General features: G+C 40.4%; 1 protein-coding gene across 1 annotated transcript in view; it reads right to left on the bottom strand.

Moving 5' to 3' along the window:
* LOC137426897 (uncharacterized) overlaps positions 1-25,672 on the bottom strand; it is an 89,177-nt gene that overhangs the window by 22,923 nt on the left and 40,582 nt on the right. Inside the window, exons 7-12 of the mRNA XM_078777106.1 lie at positions 17,738-17,811; positions 15,299-15,439; positions 9,290-9,394; positions 5,129-5,194; positions 3,288-3,380; positions 2,938-3,063 (exon numbers count right to left, since the gene is read on the bottom strand). Coding sequence (XP_078633232.1) covers positions 2,938-3,063; positions 3,288-3,380; positions 5,129-5,194; positions 9,290-9,394; positions 15,299-15,439; positions 17,738-17,811 — 605 coding nt within the window. The remainder of the gene's footprint in view (positions 1-2,937; positions 3,064-3,287; positions 3,381-5,128; positions 5,195-9,289; positions 9,395-15,298; positions 15,440-17,737; positions 17,812-25,672) is intronic.

Genomic DNA, 25,672 nt, shown 5'->3' with positions numbered 1-25,672 from the left:
TGCATAGTGTGCATGCAATGATATACAAGTTAATCTGTTGAAGCTCCAGTCTCTTTCTACATTTATTCCTTATCTTCCCACAGCTGTCCACCCTTGCTTGTCTTGGAATAGATGCTGTGCTTCTTCCATATCGATTCCAGCTTCAATTACATCCTTTTCCACCATTTGCTTCCACCTGGTTCTCGGTCTACTCACTTGCCTTCTAATATATTCATGCTGCTTTGGAGTACTCTTTTCACTTGTCTTTCCTCATCCATTTTTTCAAAACGTCTGAACCATTTCAGTCTAGATTTAAACATTAAGCACTCTTCTTCTTCTTTTGTGTGCCATTCAAGGACTCACTGGAGTTTGTTCAGTCTTTCTTTGATATCCTCATTTTTTAGAAAATCATCCCATTTCAATTTTAACATGTTTCTCAACAATTTGCATTTCAAAGCAATCTAGTTTTTTTTCTCCTCGGGTTTTTACAAAGGTCCATGTTCTTCTTCGCTCCTATGCAGCACAAGGCTGCAGGGTACCATCATTGGCTGAGGATGCGGCTGTGCCGATGATGTAATGCCCTCTGCTGGTTATGGCCGGAATTTGTAATTGTTCAGGGTGCTGGCGATGGCTCGCCTACTCTTCGCGAAGGACACTGTGGGATCTTTAACGTTCACCAATTAATGTTGGGAGATGGGGAGCCAAGTTTACCATCCATCCAAGGGCTGGCATACACATTTATGAATCACCCTGCCGAATGAAAACAGAGGTGACATTTTATAGCTGGGTCAGGATTCGAGCCCAGACGGGACAGCCATAAAGAAAAAGTGTGCGTACCTCGAGGCCATCCTGGCAGCCCAAAGTCCAAGTGGATGATCCATATATCACAATCGGTTTTTTACTTTTTACCATTTCATAATGTGTTCCTCCTCTTCCAAAAAAGTTTTTTGAGTGTTATCAGCTCCATCAGTTGTTACAATGGATCCGAGATATACACTCCCGGTCAAAAGTTTTAGAACACCTCAATTTTTCCAGTTTCTATTGAAATTTAAGCAATTCAAGTACAGTGAATAACCTGAAATGGTACAAAGGTAAGCAGTAAGACAGACAGACCATTATAACCCTTAAAAGTGTAGGTATTTCCTTTAGAGAAATTGCAAAGAAAGCCAAGGTGTCAGTGAGTAGAGTTACCAACACCATCAAAAGGCACTTGGAAACTGGAGGAAACTCTGACAGGAAGAGGTCTGGCAGACCCAAAGCCACAACAGAATCAGAAGACAAGTTTCTGAGAGTCAACAGCTTGCGTGATAGGCGGCTCACAGGACAACAGCTTCAAGCACAGCTTCACACTGGTCGAAGTAAGCAAGTGTCAGTTTCAACTGTGAAGAGAGACTTCGAGCTGCAGGTTTGACAGGTCGAGTGGCAGTAAGAAAGCCATTGCTAAGATGGCAAAAATATGAAAAAGAGGCTTGCCTGGGCCATGAAGCACCGCCAGTAGACTATTGAAGACTGGAAGAAGGTCTTATGGACCGATGAATCAAAATTTGAAATCTTTGGTTCATCAAGCAGGATTTTTGTATGCTGTCCAGTGAGCGAAAGGATGGTTCCTCAGTGTGTGACACCAACTGTCAAACATGGAGGAGGAAGCGTGATGGTCTGGGGCTCTTTTGCTGGATCCAGAGTCGGCGACTTGCACAGAGTGACTGGCACCCTGAACCAAAAGGGCTACCAGAGCATTTTGCAGCGCCATGCAATACCCTCTGGTATACGCCTAGTTGGTCAGGGGTTCATCCTACAGCAAGATAATGACCCTAAACACACCTCCAGACTATGTCAAAACTACCTTCAAGGAAAAGAACAAGACGGTCGGCTTCAAATCATGGAATGGCCAGCATAGTCTCCAGACTTAAACCCCATCGAGCTGGTTTGGGATGAACTGGACAGAAGGGTGAAAGCAAAACAACCTACAAGTGCAACACATTTGTGGGAACTGCTGCAACAGTGTTGGGAAGAACTTCCCGAACAATATTTGATTTCCATTGTAGAAAGAATGCCACGAGTGTGTTCGGCGGTTATATCTGCAAAAGGTGGCTACTTTGCCGAGTCAAAAATTTAAATTAAATTTTGTTAAACAAAATGATTCTATGATTTTTTTTTATCTCCAATTATTTATTTGTTCTATGCTTAATTTCAGAGTACATTGAGACATTAAACTGCGTAAATTTCAATAAAAACTGGAAAAATGGAGGAGTTCTAAAACTTTTGACCGGTTGTGTATAAACTAATTTATTTATGTTTTAAATTATGCTTTATTATTTTTACATTGAGTATTTGTTCTTCTTGTCTTTTCATCGACACCATTCCAGTTTTTTCTTTGCTAATCGTTAACCGAAAATATTTGTTTGTTTTCTTTTTCCCCATCTGTAATACAAATGCATTTCATAGCAATTAAGCTCCAATGGATATTCAAATTATATTAGGATGAGAGACAGCCATATTGAAGGGTGCATTTACAGGCTAGACTGATGTGAAATCACATACTAAATCATTTTTAGTCGATACACAATTTCCATGCACATTTCCCCATATTAAGGGATAATGAAAGCAATGACCCTGACAAGCAGAACGTCCAACGTAGAGAAATTCCATGACGATCATGTTACATTTTCTAATATATCTGAGAAGAATGAAAATAAATATAATCAGTGGAAAGTAGAAGTCATGTCTTATATACTAAGTTGAAAATAAAATAGAATTCTTGTTCCACACATATGTCACAGACGTGCGTCTTAGCCAATCAAAAAGTTCTTGAAATCTCCCAAAAATTAGAAAATTCATAGGCTTCAATTTTTTTTCATTTTTAAATAACTTGATGATTATTTTTCACTAGTTTGAATGTTCTTCATGCAAGGACTTGTCAAACAATTTCTCATGACGCTCAATGCCATGACTGCGCACCTGGTAGTTAGGACGAGTGAAGTAATCCAGGGAAGAGATGTGGTCCAGAAAGATGTGGAAGTCGGTCGGCATGTGACGAAGAAGCAGTCTGTGGTCATAGCGTTCCTTTATCATCCCTACTTGTTCCTGTGAGTGAAAGAATAGGGCACGTGATCCTAATCAACAAAATCCACTGCATTCAAATTTATTATTCATTGTACATTTGTTCATAGACAGTTTCATTCTCAGGAACTTTTGTCAGATTGCGTCAGCTGACCTATTTCCAGCTAACTCGAAATGTGGCTACAAATCCACTGCGGGTGAAAATGTAACTGGAGGATCACTTCCCAAATTTAATTATCTGTACTTACCTTGTCCTTAATTTTCCTCCAAGGAAGCTGGCCCACTGTAAATTCCACAAGAATGTAGAAAAGGGACCACAGGTCATCGTGGCGGCCCATCTCCTGAATGGGCAGAAACCAAGTGTCAGAGATTTCTGCTAAATATAATGCTTCTCTACTAATCAGCTAGAGCAGGGGTAGGCACCCTATGACCCAAGAGCCGGATCTAACCCGCAAAGAGGTTCCGTCCGGCCCGCATAGACGTATATGGTTGGGACTTTAGACCCAAGGAACACTCGGTTTTCACTTCCTTTGTATTGCGCAAAAATGCAGGCACTGTCAAACCAACACGAAAACCATACCATTCCATGTTTAAACTGTATACAGGCCTCACTTTTGGTAATTAAACCGAAATTAAAAATAAACTGTTCTAACCTCTAATGATGACTCGGTTGTCGTACCGGCCCGCACCTGAACAGCCCTATGACGATCTGGCCCACCACCAGAAAAAGGTTGCCGACCACTGAACTGGAGGTTTGCTCAGTGTTAATATACTTACAAGTACTGCTAAACTGAAGGTTTTTGTAAGTACAAACAAGGCGATTTGTGTTCTACAGTGTTCAAATATGTCATTAAATTGAAATAAAATAATAGTTTCAAAGGCTGTAGAAAAACAAACAAACACTACATAGGAAGTTTACCACCATTGATGCACCCTCATTCACACCATCTTATTTAAAATGTTAAATTAAATGCTAAACTGAAATTAAATGTCCCTGTTGTTTGTTAAATTAAATGTCCTTGTTGTTTGTGGCCTTTATGATGTCCTTAAAACAGTAAATTTCCTGTTTGGAATTTTTTTTCAGTTTCGTTTTACTGCCAGACAGACTGAAGCAAATGCTTCACTGCCCTGTTCGCATGCGTGCTTGGGACGAGACGTCACACAATTTGCCAAATTCAGAGTCAAAGTAGTGCTAAGGTGCAGGTTTATGTTCCGATTCATGTTCTACAGTGCTCAAAATGTAAAATTCGACTGACATTAAGTAGTTCCTTGATCACAGAAACAGACTGACAGACAAACAGATACGTATGCGCATGGGGTAACTAGGTTAATGATAGAAACCAAAGTGTGCTGAGTGGGAGAATGTCTGGCTGGGAGCAATCAGTAGAATTCCATTAAATGTCAATAAACATTATCTTTTCATTCGAGCATTCGACTCTAGAGATAAACCAAACTATCTGGGGTCCCTTGTGTTTTTATCCACCAGTGTTCTGTATCATCATCCAACATTGTTGAGAACATTAAAATCGACAAAGAAAATAAAAGAAGGGAAAGATATGGACCAAAAAGGGAGAGGGCAATAGGGCAGCTCTATAGAAGAAGGGGAAGAAGAGAGAAAGAAGGTTGGAATAATATAAGAATAAAGAAAGGGAAGGGAAGAAGGATGTCTGGGGTATCGAGGGTGGCGGAGCACTGACTGGGAGGAGAGGAGGGAGGGTGGGAGAGGGTGGAAGTGCCAAAAGTTCCAATATTTTTTCAATAACCAACATGTAAGAATTTTTTGGCATTACCCCGTTCTCCTCTTACGTACAACATACACAACCGAAATTATTTTTGCTTATATACCTTCATGTCAGAAACTACGATTGGAAAGTAAGCAATTTAAAAATGTGAAAAATAACATTTTCAAACATTCTTTACTTAGCATTACAATCAATAATTATCCTCAAGCTCTTAACCATTTATTATTACTCACGACAAAAGCCAAATGAGCAGTTGGACTCTTTGAGGCCTACACTCTGCCACTTCAGCAATAACAGATATGACGAGGCATTGGAATGGACAGAAGTGGAAATGTTTTCGCACAAACCTTGTTTTTATGTGCATTGACCGAAGCGTACCGCACTGTTCCCCGAAAGCCAGCCACAGCCCTGGGCTGAAAAGACAAGCAAACCACAATAATAAACCATGGTGTTGTGATCGAGTTTGCCTCCTGCCAGTAACTCATCGAAAGCCGACCACATCCCTCTATGCCAGGTGCATTCTTCCATTAATGTCACACGATTTCTAAAAGTAAGAGTTCATGAAATGTATCACCTCGTATGATCAAGTGGCAAAATTGGAAAGAGAATGCATCATCATACCATATTATAATTTGAGAAGTGTCTGTTTCTTTGTTTGTTTGTGGGTTTATAATTTGCAAAATTTAAGTTTGTTATTCTGTCTGTTTGTCTGTCTGTTTGTCACTCGCCTACAGGTCACAAATCTAAACCAAGTCATGAAACTTCACCAAGTTGTAGAGGTCGTCACAATTGAGAAGCCTATTGATTTTAAGGTCAAAGGTCAAAGGTCATCTGGAGGTCATATTTCTAAAATCGCCATTTTTCATCCGATTGAATTGAAAATTGAACATTATTTGCATATTGGGTCACTGATTTGGGAAATAAACTATTTTAGGTCAAAAGGTCAAAGGTCAACTCAAGGTCAAACTTCTAAAATCATCAAATTTCATCTGAAAAATCATCAATTTTCATCTGATGAACGTGGAAATTGAAGAACAATTGCATAGTGCATCGCTGAATTGGGAAACAAACTATTTTAAGGTCAAAAGGTCAAAGGTCAATTCAAGGTCAAACTTCTAAAATCATCAAATTACATCTGAAAAATCATCAATTTTCATCCGACTGACTAGAAAAATAAACAGCAATTGCACAGTGCCTCACTGAATTGGGAACCCCACTATTTTGATGTCAAAAGGTCAAAGGTAACTTCAAGGTCAAACTCCTAATATCAATTTTCATCAGAAAAATCATCAATTTTAATCCCATTGACCTGAGCTTTGATCAAGATCGTTAATTTTAATCTTGATGAAATGGACAATTTGATGTATTCATGGCAGCCTGTTTTGAGGGGGAGGGTGGATTTTGCAAATATCATGCTCTGCATGACGTCTTCTAGATTGCATGTTGGCTTGTTTAACATCTAAATGCATTCCTAAACCGCTGGACGGTTTAGGTTACCGCTGGACGGTATAAATAGGTTACCGGTATGTTGGTTTGTTTATGTTGAACACATGCCCTTTTGCTGGGCCACAATGACAGGAAGTAATAATTATTTTAATGACAAACTATTCAGTCAATTCTGCCCAACATGTGATTATCTTTTTAAACAGTTGCTCGTCGTTGAAAGAAATTGGAAGGAAACCTAACGTCATTGAAGCCGTCTATGTTTATCATGTCCACCACAGATTAATGGATCTGAGCCATCTCGAGGTAAGCCGCTATAGCTCGGGTGCTAGCTACGCCACAATGATCTTTAGCTAATAAAGGTGCTTAAATTAGTATTTACGCATGGATTATGTATCCCATTGCCTGTCCCATTTTGCACTATCCATCATATTATATGTGCATTGAATATGTATTGTACATAACTTATATTTTGGGGCCTCATATGTGATTTCTCTCAACCATGGCTTACGTGTGATGTGCGAAATTGCCCCCCAACACCCTTATGGCCCAATTGTGACCTTTATTAGACGCAAAACCCCATTCCTAACTAGCATTTCTTTTTACTCGCCTAAGGGAAATTTGGAGAAAATTGGACAGACTTAAACATGGGTGGTGTATAGGCTAAGAGAAGCTGGTCCACACACATACCAAAAGTAAAAAATATTATAACCAACTTCTAGTGACATTCATGATCTGATTTCTCCAAACATCCCTATCCTGCACTACATCCCGAAGTTCTAGCAGAGACAGCTAGCTTGCAGCATTAACCCAATCCATCAGGCACAAAACAAGGTCGCCTCTTCCTCTTCTTTCCCCCAACCCTACCCCCCAACCCTACATGGTTGACTATTCCAGACTTCCATATTTTTGCACGCATGATGTGTCTAACCAAAGTTTTAGCATCAGTGCTTCTAATGCTCCCATGGTGGTTTAATTTATTTAAGCACCGATTTGCTTGTTCTTCTTGCAGTCAATGAAAATTTTAACATTCTTATCCAACACTATATTTCAAAACTCTAAATCTTCCTTTCTTTCTTTTTCACTGTCCATGACTCACATCCACACATTGCAACTGGAAATACCAGAGCATTCACCAGCCTCCTCTTGGTTTGTTTTGTCACATCTTTGTCTTTCCAGCTCCTTGTCTATCCTGTCATTGCTGTTCTTCCCAACGCTAACTGGAGGGGTCGGGGATTTTCAAAGTCCCAGAAGTTCAGGGTAAGGTGGGACAGATGATCAGAATTCTCTTTATGTAAATGTGTATCAAACAGCGCTACTTGGTGGTAGCTAGCATAAAAGGTCATAAATCCCAAAAGTGGGGGAATTTAACCCGTTCGTAAGGAGAGGTTCTTTGCTTGTAAATGTAATCATCTCATGGTCGACTTGTCCAAAAAATAAGTATGAATTCAGTATGTAAAGTACATGAAATTCTCTATGAAAGGAAATAACTATGAATTTACTTACTAAAAAATTTCAACGCAGGTGGCCATTAGGTCCATCAAAGCCTGTGCTCTGGTTGCCAACTGATGGTTTTTTTTGTGCCTGTGGTCTATCCTTTTTAAATGCTGAACATCAGCAAGGAAGCAGCACGCAGCATTACTAAAGTGTTTGGTATGACTCGGCCATATGACTTACCTCAGAGACTCAGAGTGGACGCTCTAACCTGTACGACATTGAGTCTGGTGAAACATTAACAACGTTCCACTGAGATATGAAGTCAGATCGCTGGATTCAGAGTCCATAGCACCATCCATTACATTGCTGAACCCTTTTGCTGAAATTATGTTCACAACCTTTTGCTTTCTGATGACACAATGTTTACCCGCAGTATTCATCCCCGGTCCCCATAGTCCCTGCATGAGTGGGATTTTCTCATGCATCCTCAACTCAAAGATATGAAATGAAACTTAGACATGGGAGAACATTTGGCCCATCATGCCTGATTCACGAAATATTTGAAGATATCAATTTACTTCTCTTTTCTGCACTAAACAGAATCTCACCATCAACTTAATTTAATTTACCAACATTCCTTAACAATTAACTTGCATTGTCTTTTACTAGCAACGGTACCTGCCCTATGGGTGGGGCTTCAATTGGGAAGCCCAAATGAAAAGGCGAAATATCAGAAATTGAAGGCTTTTTTTTATTTTAAACGATTCATATAAACATCCGTTGAATCATAGCACACGCAAATCATCAAAATCTAAACAGTACATGGCGCAAATTTTGAAAAAAGATTGAATTCTGCAAAACGGAAGCGGCCGCTAAACGTCTTTCTCAGTCGCACGTTTATGTGTGAAGAGTGCGCGCCGAATCTGTAGCACGGAAGTGGCCGCTACACCTGTTTCTCAGTCGCTTTGCACACGCTGCCATGTTACTTCGGAGCCACACGTTTACATAGGAAGAGTTCGTCAGGAGTCGATCTACTCTCTCCTGGTACGTAGAATAAACAGTATTTGAAGAATTTCAACAAAAGCCACATCACTGTTCATATCGGTAAATATTATTCCATCGTGTATGGGAAAATTGGAAAACTTGGAAAAATTGGTAAAACAATATAGCCTATTTTACTCCCAGGTGTCCCAGAAATACCCACCCAAAATATCGTTGCGATCGCTTGAGCCGTTTTTGCGGTATCTTCGAACGGACGGACGTCGGACGGACATTTGGTGAATTATAGTAAGATAATTATCTTTTAATAGATTAAATCAACAGGACATTCTTTGAGGTATGCAAACCACCTTGGGAAGCAAGGAGAAACTGACATTTTGGGTGTTAACCCATTGTTGGAGCAAAAGAGAGACTGAGACCTGGTGCAAGGACAACGCGTTGCTCAAGCCAGGATATTCTCCTACTCATTTCAAGAAATAAATCCCCAATATAAATGCAGAAGGGGCCACATGGCCTTATTTCTCAATGAGAAGGGCGACGTGCTCCGAGAACATGCATTCACTGTGGTCATTGCACCGAACTGTACTATGGTGCTCCCATGTGTGTCCAAAGAGATATAGTGCACACACCGGACGAACTTCTCCACTGGAGTTGGTGTACTGCCGTGCCAGGCCATAGTCCAGCATAAAGCACTTCCTCTGTATGCTTGGGAGGCGACCCATTGAAAAGTTTGACTGTCAAAGGTGGGGATCAGAAGTCAGTAATGAACAAGGAGAAACCAGAAAATAATTTGAAACAATCTGAGCACGGAATTAATGTACTATGTCAAAGCGATGTAGTCAACAAGGAACAACACAAACTTTGAAAGCAATAGCAATTATCAGTTGAGTAAAAAAAGAAAGGAATGTTACCAAAATAATTTATGAATTAGCTAAATGGACCAGTATTTCTGCATTGATCGAAGCTAGCGTTAGAGCTTGTACACATATCGTATGCAGGCCAAAGACACGAATAGACGTCTGTGTACGACAAGTACATTTTGCGTAAATGACAAGTACAGCACACACCAGTACACAATTTTCATACACATACAGAATATGAGATTTGAACTAGAGTTCACCTGCATTGTCAAACAATGATTCACATGGTGTCATGTGAACAGGCCAATCCCAAAGTAACTATTACAAAGCAACTCAAAAAGGGTGCGAAGGGATTGAGACACAATAAAATAAATGATAGAAATACAGTAGGACAAATATGGCTTGAAAAGTCTTGGAATGGACGCTTTTATCCTCAATTAATTAAAATCAATAATTAAAATCAATCGACTTCCGGTTCGCGGTTGCTCCATGTGCAGGTCGAATCTGCACCGAGCTGATCCCTTCCACCTCAATTAAAGCAAGGTTTTCCAAACCAGATCCATCATGTTTTCCCATTATATTTTTGTTCCTGTGTTGCTGTTCGTGTTTTCATCCAATTTTCCATGTTAAATTGTACCTTGTTGTGCTATATCGTCGAATTCATTTTCGTGTAGCTCAGGCCTACTCCGAGGACAGCCGGGAGCAAAATCGTCTCGGTTTTGAGGTTGTTTGTCATTCTGTTTCCTTTTTATTTTTTTCACCAAAAAATTTGTCCTTTCTGCCTCTTCAACATTATCCTATTACCCTTCCTCACTTAAAAATATAAAAACAAATAAAAAAAACTCTTTTTCACTACAAAACACGATTTTCATTCTGCCTTATACTTGTACTTCCTGGATCTCATTCTTTATCACACCCTTTTCTCAATATCTCCAAACTGGATATATTCATCGAAGGAAATGATTCTTCCTTGAATTAAAAGCTTTTGAAAACATATGAAAATGTGTTTTTCATTTTCCTTATTTCTCCATAATGTGTGATTGTTTTCTTGCATTTTTTCATTACCGGTATTTCTTCACATACTACTAGTACCCGACTGCAAAGCCGCAATGAGCCGGCGAAGCCAAAGCCTCTTACCACTATTTTACCCATCACTGTGGCATCAGTAGGTTAGGTAGTTGGTAGTAGGTAGGTGTAGTAGGTGCCGTACCAAGTTAAAAATGACACCATTTGCATTCTGGATGAGATTAAAATTTATAAAATTTCCTTCTGGATTAATTCGGTGAATTCGGTCTCAACTTCGGACATTTCCGGCCATGAAAAACTATCCCCTACGGCCGCGAGATTTCTAAAAAATAGTTCTTCGTCAATTTTAGAATATTTGACGCCATTTTCACCCTCCGAAACGCGTAATAAGCTCTTTTGAAATAATTTTTGAAATGCTCGAATCTCATTGGTTCCGGTGTTTGGTGACGATTTTCGTTGAAGATAACGAGGTTGGTTTTAAAGTATTTTAATTACACATTAGAGGCCCATCAGATTGTGAATCAAAGAAAGACGGGTGAAACAAACTCCTATTGAACGTTTTCGCAATTTTTTAATGCAAACTTCCGCATCCGGACGATGGCGGCCTCCATTGAGTGATTTGGTTTCTGAAATATTTTTTCAAATGCTCGCATCTCATTGGTTCCGGTGTTTGGTGACGATTTTCGTTGAAGATAACCAGGCCTGTGCGGGCCGAGGTTGGTCCTAAAGTATTTTAATTACAAATTAGAGGTGCATAAGATTGTGAATCAAACAAAGACGGGTGAAACAAACTCCTATTGAACGTTTTTCAATTAGTTATGCATACTTCCGCATCCGCAAGATGGCGGCCTCCATTGGGCGATTTGGTGCGTCACAGCTTCGGAATTCTCAAGCCAAGGGATCCAGCATAATCTGGTTTTCAACATAATACGTACGCATTTATTCACAACACCGGCTTCGCCAGCTATAAATGTTCTTCTTCTTCATCCAGATCTATTCCTCCTCTTCTTCTTCACATGACACATTTTGAAAATGTGTCTCTCACCTAAGCACTTCGTCTATTATCCCTCCTCCCATTCTGCAACATAACCTTTTTCTGTGACTTCAACAAAAATTCCTTCCACCCATCTTATCACCATTATCACAAAATGTTAAATTTGGGAATCTTGAGAAGTCCAGTTTTCAAAGGTTGTCTGTTCATGACAATCAAATCCCATTTACATTATTTTATGGTGTAAACCCCTCCTTTCCCCCCTCATCCTAATATGTGCCAATTTAAATTGTCACCATGCAAATTTGCTGGACCTCTCTCACCAGCCATATGGCACTTCAGCAAAGGACCTCTGACTCCATTGCATGGATTGACTCAATCTGTGAACTTTCTGATCCGGATGTCTCCCAATGGCAAATCCTCCCTTCCGGAATTGTTTCTTCTTCTTTAGTGCGGCGTGTCTCTGAGTTGTTGGTCTATGACATGAAGTTAGGTGGTTACAGCCATCTTCGGGCTCCCGTGGTCAGATGGTGCAGTTATTGCCATCCTCTCTCTTAGCCAGTGGTTCTGAATCCTTTTTTGGTCGGAGTACCCATTGGTCTCAGCGTGAGGCATCATGTATCCCTTCTCAATGGTGACTGGGTCATTTGTATATTATAATATTTGTGCAAACAGCTTCTTCTTTCACTGCCTCGATTCCAAATGTATCTCATATACCTCCTGATGAGGCATCACATACCCCCTTGGGGTCCATGGACACCCAGTATGTATAAATACATAGTCAACGCTCATGGAAGAGCTAGTCCAGTGAATGGATCAGGACATAACAATCAAAAACAGGACGCAAAACATATGCATGTGGTGGACAAGAATGGATACAGAAGGAAACTCCAAGGAGGGAAAACTGGAATATTGGAAGGAAGATTTGATGGGGTTAATGAGGGTAGAAAAGATCATAGTTTAGGATTTGGGACAATCTGAGATCATAGGACTGCCTTGAAGATCTTGAGGTAAGAATGAGATTGAAGAGGATATGGAAGTTGATTCCACAGGTGGTAAAAAAGAGGAACAAATGAGTGGAGATGAGTAGTGATCCTGGATTTAGGTAGTTTCACCAGAAGTGGGTTGATGGTGGACCACATGAGCCCTGCACAAACCTGGGGGGAACAAAGAACGGAAAGAGCAGAGGGTGCAAGACCAGAAAGGAGGTGGTAGAAGACAAAGAGACCATCAACCTGTCTGCGATGGCGAACTGAAAGACTCATAGACGCAAGACCAGAAAGGAGGTGGTAGAAGACAAAGAGACCATCAACCTGTCTGCGATGGCGAACTGAAAGACTCATAGACTCGGCTTCTGCACAGGAGATTCCAATGATCTTGAAGGCCTTGGTTTTCCATGGCATCAATCTGAGAAAGATGCGAGGCAAGGGAGCCAGCCCAGAGGGGAGAGCAGTACTCCATCAAGCTGTGGATGAAGGCCTTGTAGGTGGATAGGAGTTCAGGTATACCAAGGAAGTACTTTGTATGAAGAAGTATGCCCAGTCAGCGGCTGGATTTGGAGGCCAATTTTGAAAGGTTGTTTGCTCAAGAAAGATCATGGCTGATAGTGATACTGAGATCCAGGAGTTTGAATTATATTGTTGAACTTCCACAAGAGATTGTTAATTAAGAAAGTAGATGGCAAGGCTTTGACAGATGGTCCTTTTGTAGATATATAGTGAGAGGGTGAGATTTGTCAGTATTGAAAGACATATTTTACAAGTGTTTGATCAACTTTTGATTTTCTAAAAGTCTAAAGAGAGGAAGGAGGCTGCAGCCTGCCTGCCTGTCTGATGGATGAGGATGTCACAGCAGAGGGGGAGTCATCAGCAAATAGATAAAGGGGCCTTTTCAGAGTCAGATAGATCATTTATGAAGATCAGGGCCCAGAACATTGCCTTGGGGTGCTCCAGTCTTGACAAGAAGAGATGAAAGGATTCCCATGAGAGCCACACATTGGCTAAGAGAATCGATGAAGCCAGTAAGCCATGTGTTGAGTTGCCCTTGTATGCCATAGTCAAGCAGTTTGGAGAGTAAGGCAGGATACCAGACTATATTGAAAGCATGAGATACTGTATGTGCAGAGAGATGGCGTGGATCTCATCTGACATCCATTGTGATTGTTGGGTAAGCAGAAGCAGCATCTCCAAGGTGGAGTGATCTGGTCTTCAAGATCATTGGAATGTCCCATGTTGAAGCTGAATCTATGGGCCTATCACTTTCCCATCACAGACAAGTCGGTGGTCTCTGTCTTCTACCGCCTCCTTTCTCATCTTGCACCCTCTGCTCTTTCCATGCTATGTCCTCAACCCTCTTCCCCTTCCCCCCACCTCAGGTTTCTGCAGGGTGCACGTGGTCCACCATCAATCCCATTTTGGCGAAACTCCCAAAATCCAGAATCACTGCTCACCTCCACTCATTTGTTCCTTTTTTCCTGACTGAGCAACCAACTTAAACATTCTCTTAATTCTCATTCTTTCCTCCGGGTCTTCAATACAGCTGTTTACTTCCGTCTCAGATCACCCCCAATCAAAAACAATGATATTTTCTACCCTCGTACGCTCATCCCCAACCTCCTTCCAAATTATCAGTTTCTCCTTCCTGAGAGTTTGCTACTGCATGCATCTTGTCTGCCTCGTGCGTCCTCTCTTACCCCCTCATTCCTCCCCACATTTGTCCATCCATCCATCTCTATCTCTATCTCTATCTCTATCTCTATCTCTCTCTCTCTCTCTCTCTCTCTCTCTCTCTCTCTCTCTCTCTCTCTCTCTCTCTCTCTCTCTCTCTCTCCAACTCTGCTGTTGGTGTTTCCTTCCTTTTTCTACTGTTCCTTTTGTTCTGTTGCATTCTGATACATTCAGTGTTCCAGCTCTTCCCACAAATCTTGACTTTGTATGCAAAAAAGATGCTGGATAGCAGCATCTTACGTACGTGTGTGTGTGTGCTGTGTGCCGTGTTCCGTGTGCCCTAAGTGTCTGCATTTAAAAAATTCATTTTCTCGGCAACCGTTGGTCCGATTGACAGGAAGTTTTCACCATAGGAGCGCCTCCTCCTGTAGAATATGGATAGGGAGCTTTGGGCTACACTTGATTATCTTACGGTTAAAGAGCCACAAACTTACCAAACAATTAATTTGGGGAGTATATATAAAATATCATACAATGAGTTGATAACCAAAAGATGTCTCAAGTCCTCAATGATCTTCCCTGCCTCTCTCTTGGTGTAAATGACTCTGTGGATTTGTCCAAGTGTGTTTGCACAAATGTCTGACCATGTTTCATCATGTTTGTGCAACTTCAACTCACCTGTGACCTTTGCAAGCGCTTTGCGTCAACCTGAAAACCTTTTTTTTTAAAATTTGTTTTGGATTAAAACTTCTCTGATTTGTTTTGTTGTTCTCTCATGAGGTTTGCAGAATGAAGAATATTGGTTCGTATTCAGGATGATGAGCCGCGAGAAAGCAGAGTATGGCACATCATAGTGTGGTGCCTATTCATTTTCAGGATATAGGAATACAGTGTGGTAGAACACACCATGTCACAACATCAAGTCTCAAGGTGTGGTACAGCACAGAATTATAACAAAGCAAAGCACGACATATGTGACGCAACTGGGTGTGATGCACTTCAGTGAAAATTGTGCGGGCTAATCCAACAAGTAACAACCTAAGTGCACCCCCATTCGAGCTGTGGTGTGATACAAATCAGCTTAAGAGAGCCTACCGGCTTCACATCTCGATGTAAAAACCCGACGTCATGTATGCTCTCTATGGCTTCGAGGATCTGGCGGCCAAGGCGTAGCGTGGTACTGAGGCTGAATGTCCCTCGCGGTTGACCTCTCCGTAGGTCGGCAAGATTCCGTCCCTGAGAAAGCGACACAGAGGACAAAGTCAAACACCGAAAAGCTATGAAACAAGAAAAGCATGGCGCATAACAGATTCAGGCTTCAAAACAGGATGCTACATTTTTATATCTTCAGAAATGATTAATTCGTTACCCTGCGCTCGCGAAGCGAAAATCGGAGTTAAGCATTCAGTTACGTACGTGTGTGTGTGCTGTGTGCCGTGTTCCGTGTGCCCTACGTGTCTGCATTTAAAAAATTCATTTTCTCGGCAACCTTTGGTCCGATTGACAGGAAGTTTTCACCATAGGAGCGCCTCCTCCTGTAGAATATTTGAATGATTATTATGACGTCATATGCCACGTGGTACAGGCGCCATCTTGGAAAAACTTCGCACCTCCATATCTCTGAAACCACTCCATGGAAAAAATTGAGACCTGGCTCATTGTCAAGTACTCCCCATGGGGAATAAGATGTGATAATGATGATTTCATCGGTGCCTTCGTTATGACGTCATAATTTGACAAGTACAACACTTATCAGATCATTATTAAGAAAAATTCAGCAACTGTTGGTCTGATGGACACAAAATTTTCACCATAGGAGTGCCTCCTCCTGTAGAATATTTTAATGATAATCATGACGTCATCGGTCATGTGTTACAGGCGCCATCTTGGAAAAACCGAAAAATGTGGCACCTCTATATCTCCAAAACTGTTGCATGGAAAAAAATGAAACATGGCTCATTGTAAAGAACTACATATGGGGAATAGGTGTTGTTAACTATGACGTCATTGGTGCCATAATTATGACATCATAATGCGACAGGGACAACGCTTAGTCTGATAATTTTGAAATATATTGAGTGTGATCTATGCAACGATTATATTAGAGAATATAAATTTATGATGTCATCACTCACGTGGTCTTGCAGCCATATTGGATCAAATAAAAAAAATGTTCAAAAACAGAAGAGTTGGCTCGCAACAAGTTGACTGCGCAGGGTTCGTATTCTAAGAATACCATCTAGTTGCAGAAAGGGGGCCAGTTGTGTTTATAGGAGTTTCCTCACAAGGAACCTCAATGTAGTTGAAGGCCGTTCGGTTCATCGAAGCCTGCACAATAGTTGTCAACCTGCGTTTGAGTGTCCATGCTCCATCATTTTTAAATTCTGAATGCCAAACAATGAAGTACCATGTAAGATTTTTAAAGTCCTTGGTACGACGTTAAACCGCTGACTGCCCAAACTCAAAACGGACGCTCTACCCAGTACACCACCCGGTCTAGTAATTTATGCTTTTCCCTTCAAATTCACCGCTCGAATTAGCCCAGGAGCATTAGCCAAAAATGAAGGGGAAGCCTAGAAGAAATTAGTAGAAAGCTGATTTTTTTTGCACAGAGCTCCAGAATGTCATGTGGATACCCACAGTACAAAGTCCCACGAGTACCACCTTGTGGCATTTTCAAAATTCAAGATGTCCGCCGGTTAGACGGAAAATGCATAAATTGCGATAACTTCAGCCTAGAACCTCATAAAAGTATACTTTTTATGTCTAAATATTGAAAATGATATCTTGTGGATGCAAGGTGGGGTGTGGAAAACGATGCACTTGCTACAAGTCTGATCTGGAGAGTACCCTCTTGTGTACTGTTTGTAATGGCCATAATTGCTCTCGGGACATTGATTTAGAGGGTGATAACAGTGTTTAAGTCAGGAATAAGAAAAGTGACATTCAGTTAACACGGTACTGTCCAAAACACTAGAATCAGGTTGGGATGACTGGGGTCAAAAAGTTGGTCTGCTTTTGTGTCGTATTGTAATTAAATGTCAAATCCCCATGTGTTGTTTACCTCTTGCAGGCCTTGTGGTCACAATGTGAAACATTTTGCATTAAATAAAATAATAGCAAATTTAACTTATCATGATTTTGATGTTTTTTTGCATTACAGCAGCGGCAATTTTGTCAGCCATCTTGGATTATATCTACATATCATTATCTGAGGTCACTGAAATATATTCTATTAAAATCCTAGTGTGCTAAAACATATATTTAGCCACGAAAAGTACACTTTTATGAGGTTCTAGGCTGAAGTTATCCATATTTATGTATTTTCCATCCAACCGGCGGCCATCTTGAATTTTGAAAATGCCACAAGGTGGGACTCGTGGGACTTTATATTGTGGGCATCCACATGGTATTCTGAAGCTCTGTGCAAAAAATCAGCTTTCTACTAATTTCTTCTAGGTCTTAACCTAATGCTCCTGGGCTAAATATCCCTCTCCCAAAACAAGACCATTATCTCGCATACGGCCACTGTACCTGCAACTGCATCACCACGTAGTTGAACTTGTCATTTCTTCCACAACCAATGAAACGGCAGATGTGATCCTTCCCTGTCGGCACAAACAAAGCGCAAAATGGAGGAACATTTATCTTATTTTAAACCTTTACCAGGACGCCACTTGCAGTATGAATTTATACACCAAATGCCATTATCTCCAAAAATAAAAATAACTCATATTACAATTAACGGCATTTCGTGTGAAAAATCTTTTGACAGGTTTCTGTGTGAATGAGATATTCTCAGTTCTAGTGTCATCTTCCAAAACAAGGCCAGCATATGGATTGGTTTCTAGGAAGGCCCACAATACATCACTGGCCTTTAGAAAATGGTAAACCAGCCTAGGATAGTTCAACGCAGGACAAATTCTTGCCAAGTATGGGATGCCAATTGAGTCAGTAGCAGTAGGAATGGAACCCACAGCAACCAGTACAGGTTTAGGAAGCAAGTCCTCAACCATCCGATCAAACAGCCGATTCGAAAAGCAGAGGAATTTAAGACTTCCGGTTGCCTTTAGAAATCGCCAAAAACGTTGATCTTCAGAAATAATGGATGCCATTGAGTGCGTGCTTCGTTACAGAAAAAGGGGGAAGCACGGCACCTGCAATTGCGGTAACAGAACAACCGTCTCAGCAGCACTTGGGGAACTTCGCCATCGATGGCATCAATAATTGAGCATTGGAGAAGGTGGGTTTGGGGTGAACTTTGGGGCGAGCGGATGGAAAGAGTTGGTTTCCATTTCCTGCAAGACTCGGAATTTTTTTTTTTTTTTCAAACGGTTTCTTTCACCTTTTCTTGCCATTTATATCTCTGCCTAAAAATGAAAACAAAAAGGTGATGAGAAGAACAACGAAGAACTTGCCGGAAGGATATAACTGGAAAAATATGGAATTGGATGCTAAAAGAAAGAAATGATGAGCTTCTGCCATCGCACAAAAGAAATGTGATCGTTCCATTACCGTTTTCTCCATTTATTTTCCTGACTCAACAACCTTACCTGTTTGCAGGTAGAGGGCCTCAAAATTCTGTGCAAACATCATGATGTGTTTGGTGTTACCTTGCAGTTTGACTTTTGAAAATAATTGACGGAAGCTTCATCGATTTATACACAACAAAGCAATCTCGGTGGTTGTATAAATTCGATAGACCGACTACAGGTAGTAAATAAGAGGAAATGTTGACACATAGGGAGGCCATTTTACCCATCATGCATGCGGTCCATCTTGCAGGTGTACCTAGTGCATTTATAGAGGTAATGCCAAACAGAAAACCAGCACACGATGAACACAATGAACTCTACTTGAAAGTCGCAATGGGATCTTTAATATCGAAATCCCAATTGCAGGTGAGATAGGCAGATCCACGACCCCATTTGAAGGACTGCGTGCTCCAAGCTACAGCGCCCCCTGCCAACCCCTCGCCAGAACGACGGTTTTAGTGAAGTTGGATCTGTCGGAAATCAAACCCAAACGAGACAGCTTTGTATTGAACAGGCTGCAAACTGAGGTATTTATATTGCTAGTAAATGTTCAACATATTACAATTCTGTCAACTTACTCGCCCTTTTGTTTAAATAGTTAGTGACAATTTATTTTAAAATTTAGACTCGTTGCGAGACCCTGGCATCGATCAAGATTTCTTTGACATTATTTTATTTACATTATTTAATTATTTTTCTTTTTATTCATCGATCAGAATTTCTTTGACATTATTTTATTTACATTATTCAATTATTATTTTATTTTTATGTTCATTAATTGATCAGGATTTCCTTGACATTATTTTATTTACATTATTTAATTATTTTTATTTTTATTCATCGATCAGAATTTCTTTGACATTATTTTATTTACATTATTCAATTATTATTTTATTTTTATTTTCATTAATTGATCAGGATTTCCTTGACATTATTTTATTTACATTATTTAATTAATTTATATATTTATTTATTAATCGATCAAGATTTCTTTGACATTATTTTATTTACATTATTTAATTAGTTTTATTTTTATTCATCGATCAGGATTCCTTTGACATTATTTTATTTACATTATTCAATTAGGCTGAGTCAGCCCCCCTGGCTGAATTAACGCCAGGGGGGTTGACTCAGCCTGTCATCCTTCTGAGGTCGGCAAATTGAGTACCAGCTTGCTGGGATGAATGATCCCGGTGTTTACCCCGGTTTAGAATAGGTACACCGTATCCCTGCGCATCGTAAGAGGCGACCAAGGGTTGGCGTCAGGAAGGGCATCCGGCCATAAAAACATTGCCTCAAACAGGGAACCATGATTGTCATGGGGCCCGCAAGGCTAACCCCTGCTCTAGCGGGGAAAAATGGCCTTAAAACGATCATTCATTCATTCAATTATCATTTTATTTTTATTCATCAATCAGGATTTCCTTGACATTATTTGATTTACATTATTTTATTATTATTTTAAAATTTTTTTGTTATTATTAATCTACTATCAGGATTTCTTTGACATTATTTTATTTACATTATTCAATTATTTTATTATTATTATTTTATTTTTATTCATAAATCAGGATTTCTTTGACATTATTTTATTTACATTATTCAATTATTTTATTATTATTATTATTTTATTTTTATTCATCAATCAGGATTTTTTTGACATTATTTTATTTACATTATTTAATATTTTTATTAATCGATCAGGATTTCTTTGAAATTATTTTATTTACATTATCTAATTATTATTTTATTATTATTATTTCATTTTTAATCATCGATCAGGATTTCTTTGACATTATTTTGTTCACATTATTTAATTATTATTATTATTATTATTTTTTTCTTCATCGATCAGGATTTCATTGACAATATTTTATATACATTATTTAATTATTATTTCATTATTATTACAATATTATTATCATTATTATTATTATTTTTGATTATTATTTGCCATTATTCAATTATTTCATGATACGTTTACATTATTATTATTATTTTTGATTATTATTTGCCATTATTCAATTATTTCATGAGACGTTTAAATTATTATTTTCTGGTATATGTGCAGAACCTTAACATTGTGCGCTGACGAAATATGTAAGAGGAGGAATATCGACTCTCCATATAGTCACAATTCCTTCCACCTCCTTCACCTCTTCATTTCCCCTCCCTATGAGAATGCAAAATTGGAAAATAAAATAAAGAGAGGTGATTAGACGTTTCCTAATTCAAGATATACACAAATGCACTTCGGATCATAAAGTCATAAAAGTTATAGCTTCGCCTGAAGGTGAACACTCCATATGGATATTGTGCTTCGCACAGCATTGTGCTCGTTGGCAAGAGCAGCACATTATATTCTGGTGCTTGGCATCATCTTCCCTGTCAATTCCCTATTCCAACCCCATCCCCACTCCCATTTTACACTCCACCCATCTCTGACGCAATCAAACTCTCTCTCTGGCTCCCTCAAACAGTTCGACATAGCATTGTCATTGCTGAATATACAGTAACAAGTGCATCAATCTATCCAAGTAATTGTGAAGTGCGAATTGTACTGCAGCTGTTCTACCTGCCCTTTATACCTGAGGAAGTTTAAGAGTGAGAATTGCTTTGCAATACATGTCCCCTACCGATGTGATATTTCCCAAGTCCTAAAAGGGGATAACTCTGCCAAACATTGACGAAAGGCTATTTTTCTGAAACTAGAACTTGTTCTGTAACTTATCATAATAAAGTCATGTACCAAGTTTCAGTTGAATATGTTGAAGGATATGGGAAAAAGTCTGAAAAACCACAGGTGTATGGACGGACGGACAGACAGACAGACAGAGAGCAAACTTATAGTCAGTCACCTAGGTGACCAATAACATCTATTCTACGTGACGTAATCCAACACAGGTTACATGATCCAAAGTATTAACGAAAGATAACCCTTTGTTGATCGATTGAAGGTGACTTGCAGGCTGGTGTGGTAAGATGGTGGCAGAACCTGTGGTTTTCTGGCTGCGTAACAGTATCTGCAGAAACTTTTCCTTTCGGGAAAGATTATCCTCTTGAATAAGACATTTGTCTTACAGAAAAATGAATTGTCTGGCAAAGGGTGCAACACAAAATCGACATGATTTATCACCTGCAGTCATGTCTGTAACATCTCTAAAGGCTTTTTTCTTTTCCAAAGGCCTTATTCTAGGCCTGAGCTGTGTAGATGACAAATTGCAGGCCTAACAAAGGCCTTAGGCTTTGTTAATCTGAATAAGGAATGGGTATTTCAGCTTCAGGGGCATTGCAGATGTGATAAATACCTGACCCTGATTCCTGAACATGTATCCTATTGAGTACCTCTGCCAAACTACTTCTGAAACGTCATGTATGGCACCAACCCTCCACACGTTACAATACGCAGGACGTTAATTGAGTGGCTTTGGGGAACAAAGGATTTCTTTCCGCACGAGATTCCATGTTCGAGCACACGAGGATTTGAAGAAGAACTCAACCCTCTTCTGGTGAATTTGCCAAAACCAAGACTCTCTGCTCACCTTCACTCCTTCATTCCTCGTTTCTCCCGCCTCTGGAACAAACTCCCTCACTCTCTTAAATCCGACTCCTCCCTCCAGGTCTTTAAAACAGCTGTTCACCACCATCTCTTATCTTCCCCAATCCAAAACCTTGATCTTTTCTACCCCCGCTAATTCACCCCAGATACACTTTTTTGAAATACCAACTTCTTTCCTGGAAGTCCTTACAGGGTCCATATGTTGTTTTTTTTTACCTCTCCCAACCCCCCCCCCCCCCCCTCCTCCGCTCCTCTTCCCATGCCTCCCCCCCCCCCCCCCTCCAAGTCCTCTCCCTCCCACAGATCTCCCAATGTCCCTGCTCTCCATCTTGTTCTCCCACTCCCTTTATCATATGTTTCATGTTTTATGTGTCAGTTTGTCTTTTTTGTGATCAATGTTAGCCCTTCCACGAGCCTCGACCTTGTATACAAAAACAACAACAAAAAAAATAACTGCTTGAAGATGAAGTCATAAACTGCAGCAGCGACTGTGACTCGAGCCAGGGCTGCATTGAGCTGGGAGCCAGCCAGGTGTGGGCCTCCCTTGACTTTTGTCATAATGATGGGAAAACAGCATTATCATGCTAAGTGTTCATTCAGACAGTATAAGGTTACCGAAATAAGAATTAAAAGGCCTTAGATTCCTTTTTTTTCTTCAAAATCATTGTTGATCAATCCAAAGGCCAGGGTGGTAAAATAACTACAATGTCAGATTACTGTACGTGTGATGCCAACCTTCTATCAAGTTAGTGACCTCGCATGGCTATACACTCGCTTTAACCATTTCCTGGCTCGACCTCAGTGCGATTGTGTCGCAAGCCGCCTGAGGGACGAGTGTAAGTGTACTTTATGCAGTGGGTATACCACGGTGGCCTAGTGGTAAGGCCACAAAACTGGTATCCCATAAGAGTCAAGTTGAAATGAGAATATACGCAGCCTTGTTAATGATTTGGATCCCAAGCTTCAGTAACTCAAGCTAGTTTCAGGAGGATTATCCTGTTATCGGAATGGATTGTCGATAAAAACTCATCTGGCTCACTCATGACCTTCACAGCGGTGGCCAATCTGCCTGCCTTCCCTGTTCCGCTCTGGATCTGATGGTGGTCCAAGCATTACGCTTCATTACCCTTGCCCGAGGAGAGGGTATTGCATTTGAGTCCGTTTGTTACTTGCCGGAAAAGATTCCGGCAAGTATGTTGATCGGTTGGTTTGTCTGTCTGTCTGTCTGTCTGTCTGTTTGTCTGTTTGTTCGCAGCGCTATGTCTACACCGTTGCATGTAGAATCGCCAAACTTTACACACATATTTGTCTTGCCCTGGAATAGACTGTGCCCAATTGAGGACGTCATCGGTCACGTGGTTCGGCCGCCATCTTGGAAAAACCGAAAAACTTAGCACCTCTATATCTCCGAAAGTGCTGAATAGAAAAAATTGAGACATGGCTCATTGTAAAGAACTCTCCATGGGGAATAAAATATGTTAAAGATGACGTCATAGGTCAGGTGGTTCGGCCGCCATCTTGGAAAAACCGAAAACTTAGCACCTCTATATCTCCGAAAGTGCTGAATAGAAAAAATTGAGACATGGCTCATTGTAAAGAACTCTCCATGGGGAATAAAATATGTTAATGATGTCATATGTGCCTCCATTATGACATCATAATTCGACAAGCACAAAACTTCATCCGATCAAGATGAAATTTCTTGAGCATAATCGAGGAATAAATTAGTTTAGAAAACAAATAATGATAACGCCATCGGTCACATGGTTCGGCCGCCATATTTGTCCAAAATGGCCGATTGAAAAAAAGTACATTCCGGCAAGTCCTCGGTCTCTGACCGATTTTCATTTGTTTGTTTGTCTGTTTGTTTGTTTGTCCGCACAGAATAAATATGATTTCCTCTGCAACCGTTGGTCCGATTGTCAGGAAATTTCCACCATAGGTGCAACTCCATCTGTATAATTTTATAATGATAATTATGACGGCATAGGTCACGTGGTTCGGCCACCATATTGGAAAACCCCCAAAAAGTTGCACCTCTATATCTCCGAAAGCGCTGAATAGAAAAAATTGAGACATGGCTCATTGTAAAGAACTCTCCATGGGGAATAAAATATGTTAATGATGATGTCATAGGTGCCTCTATTATGACGTCATAATTCGACGAGTGCAAAACTTCATCCAATCAAGATGAAATGTATTGAGCATAATCTAGGAATAAATTAGTTTAGAAAAAAAAATAATGATGGCGTCATCGGTCACGTGGTTCGACCGCCATATTTGTTTTCACACAAAAGCCTTAAAACCCACTGAAAATACATCCTTGCGAGGGTTTGCAATCTCTGATTGCTCATTCTTGTTTTTGAGGCCCTCGGTGATAGGATTAATGTTTAAACACTGAAGATGACAATATTGTGGCTTATCATGATTATGTGCGTTCATGTAGAGAATGCGATTTTCTATGTTAGGGTTAGGATTAGTGCTCGGGTCAGGGTCCAAAGAAGAAAACTGCTGATGTCATCCACAACTGTAAATCATCAATTTGGTGAGGGCTGGCCTCTAATACTGCTGCTGCTATTACTACTACTACTTAAACAGTTCCAACTACTTTGGGGTGGCCAGGGAATTTTGTGGCCCAGGTCTTTCACGAACCTCTGTGCAGGCCCGATATTAGACCAGAGCCCATTTTAACAGGCATTTGTAGTTTTTCCCATGGTGCCTTTAATATAACTACGCTATTCTTTGCAGAAGACACCGTTGTATCTCACATCCACCAACTAGAGCTAACATACAAGACACCCAGCTCAACACGCCTCTGAGTAGACCGCCACACCAGCGAAGGACAAATCCGACATTTTAGAGTTGGGTCGAGGATGAAATCCAGCCGAGACACCTCAAACACAAGTGCGCATCTGTGCACCATCCTGTCTGACATTTTGGCCTATAATGCCTTGTGGAGATTCACTGAATTTGCACTTGCTGTTTCACATTACATTTCTCCCCATATTTTACCTGCAACACCGAAGGTGGACAGAGGTTGTTTCCACCCCTGTTTGTCTGTCTGTGACCAGGATATCGCAAAAATTATGGACATATTCGGACGAAACTTGGTGGACAGGTTGGGTGTGTGACAGGAAGAATTGATTTGATATTGGTGAAGATCCAGATCCAGATTGAGAAATTTAAAGTGATTCTTCAAGATTCGGTGATAGTACCAAAAACGATACAAGAACCACCTTAAGAGGCCATTTTTCCCCGCAGAGCAGGTGTTGGCCTTTTTCGGGCACTGTGGCCCCCTTTTTGAAGCAATGTTTTATGGCCGGATGCCCTTCCTGCCGCCAGCCTTGTTAGTCGCCTCTTGTGACACACAGGGAA

The sequence above is a fragment of the Myxine glutinosa genome, chromosome 5 (genome assembly GCF_964187855.1).
Source record: "Myxine glutinosa chromosome 5, kmMyxGlut1.1, whole genome shotgun sequence".
NCBI classification, from domain to species: domain Eukaryota; kingdom Metazoa; phylum Chordata; class Myxini; order Myxiniformes; family Myxinidae; genus Myxine; species Myxine glutinosa.
The sequence above is the reverse complement of the archived record's forward strand: the minus strand, read 5'-3'. Positions and strand labels throughout refer to the sequence as shown.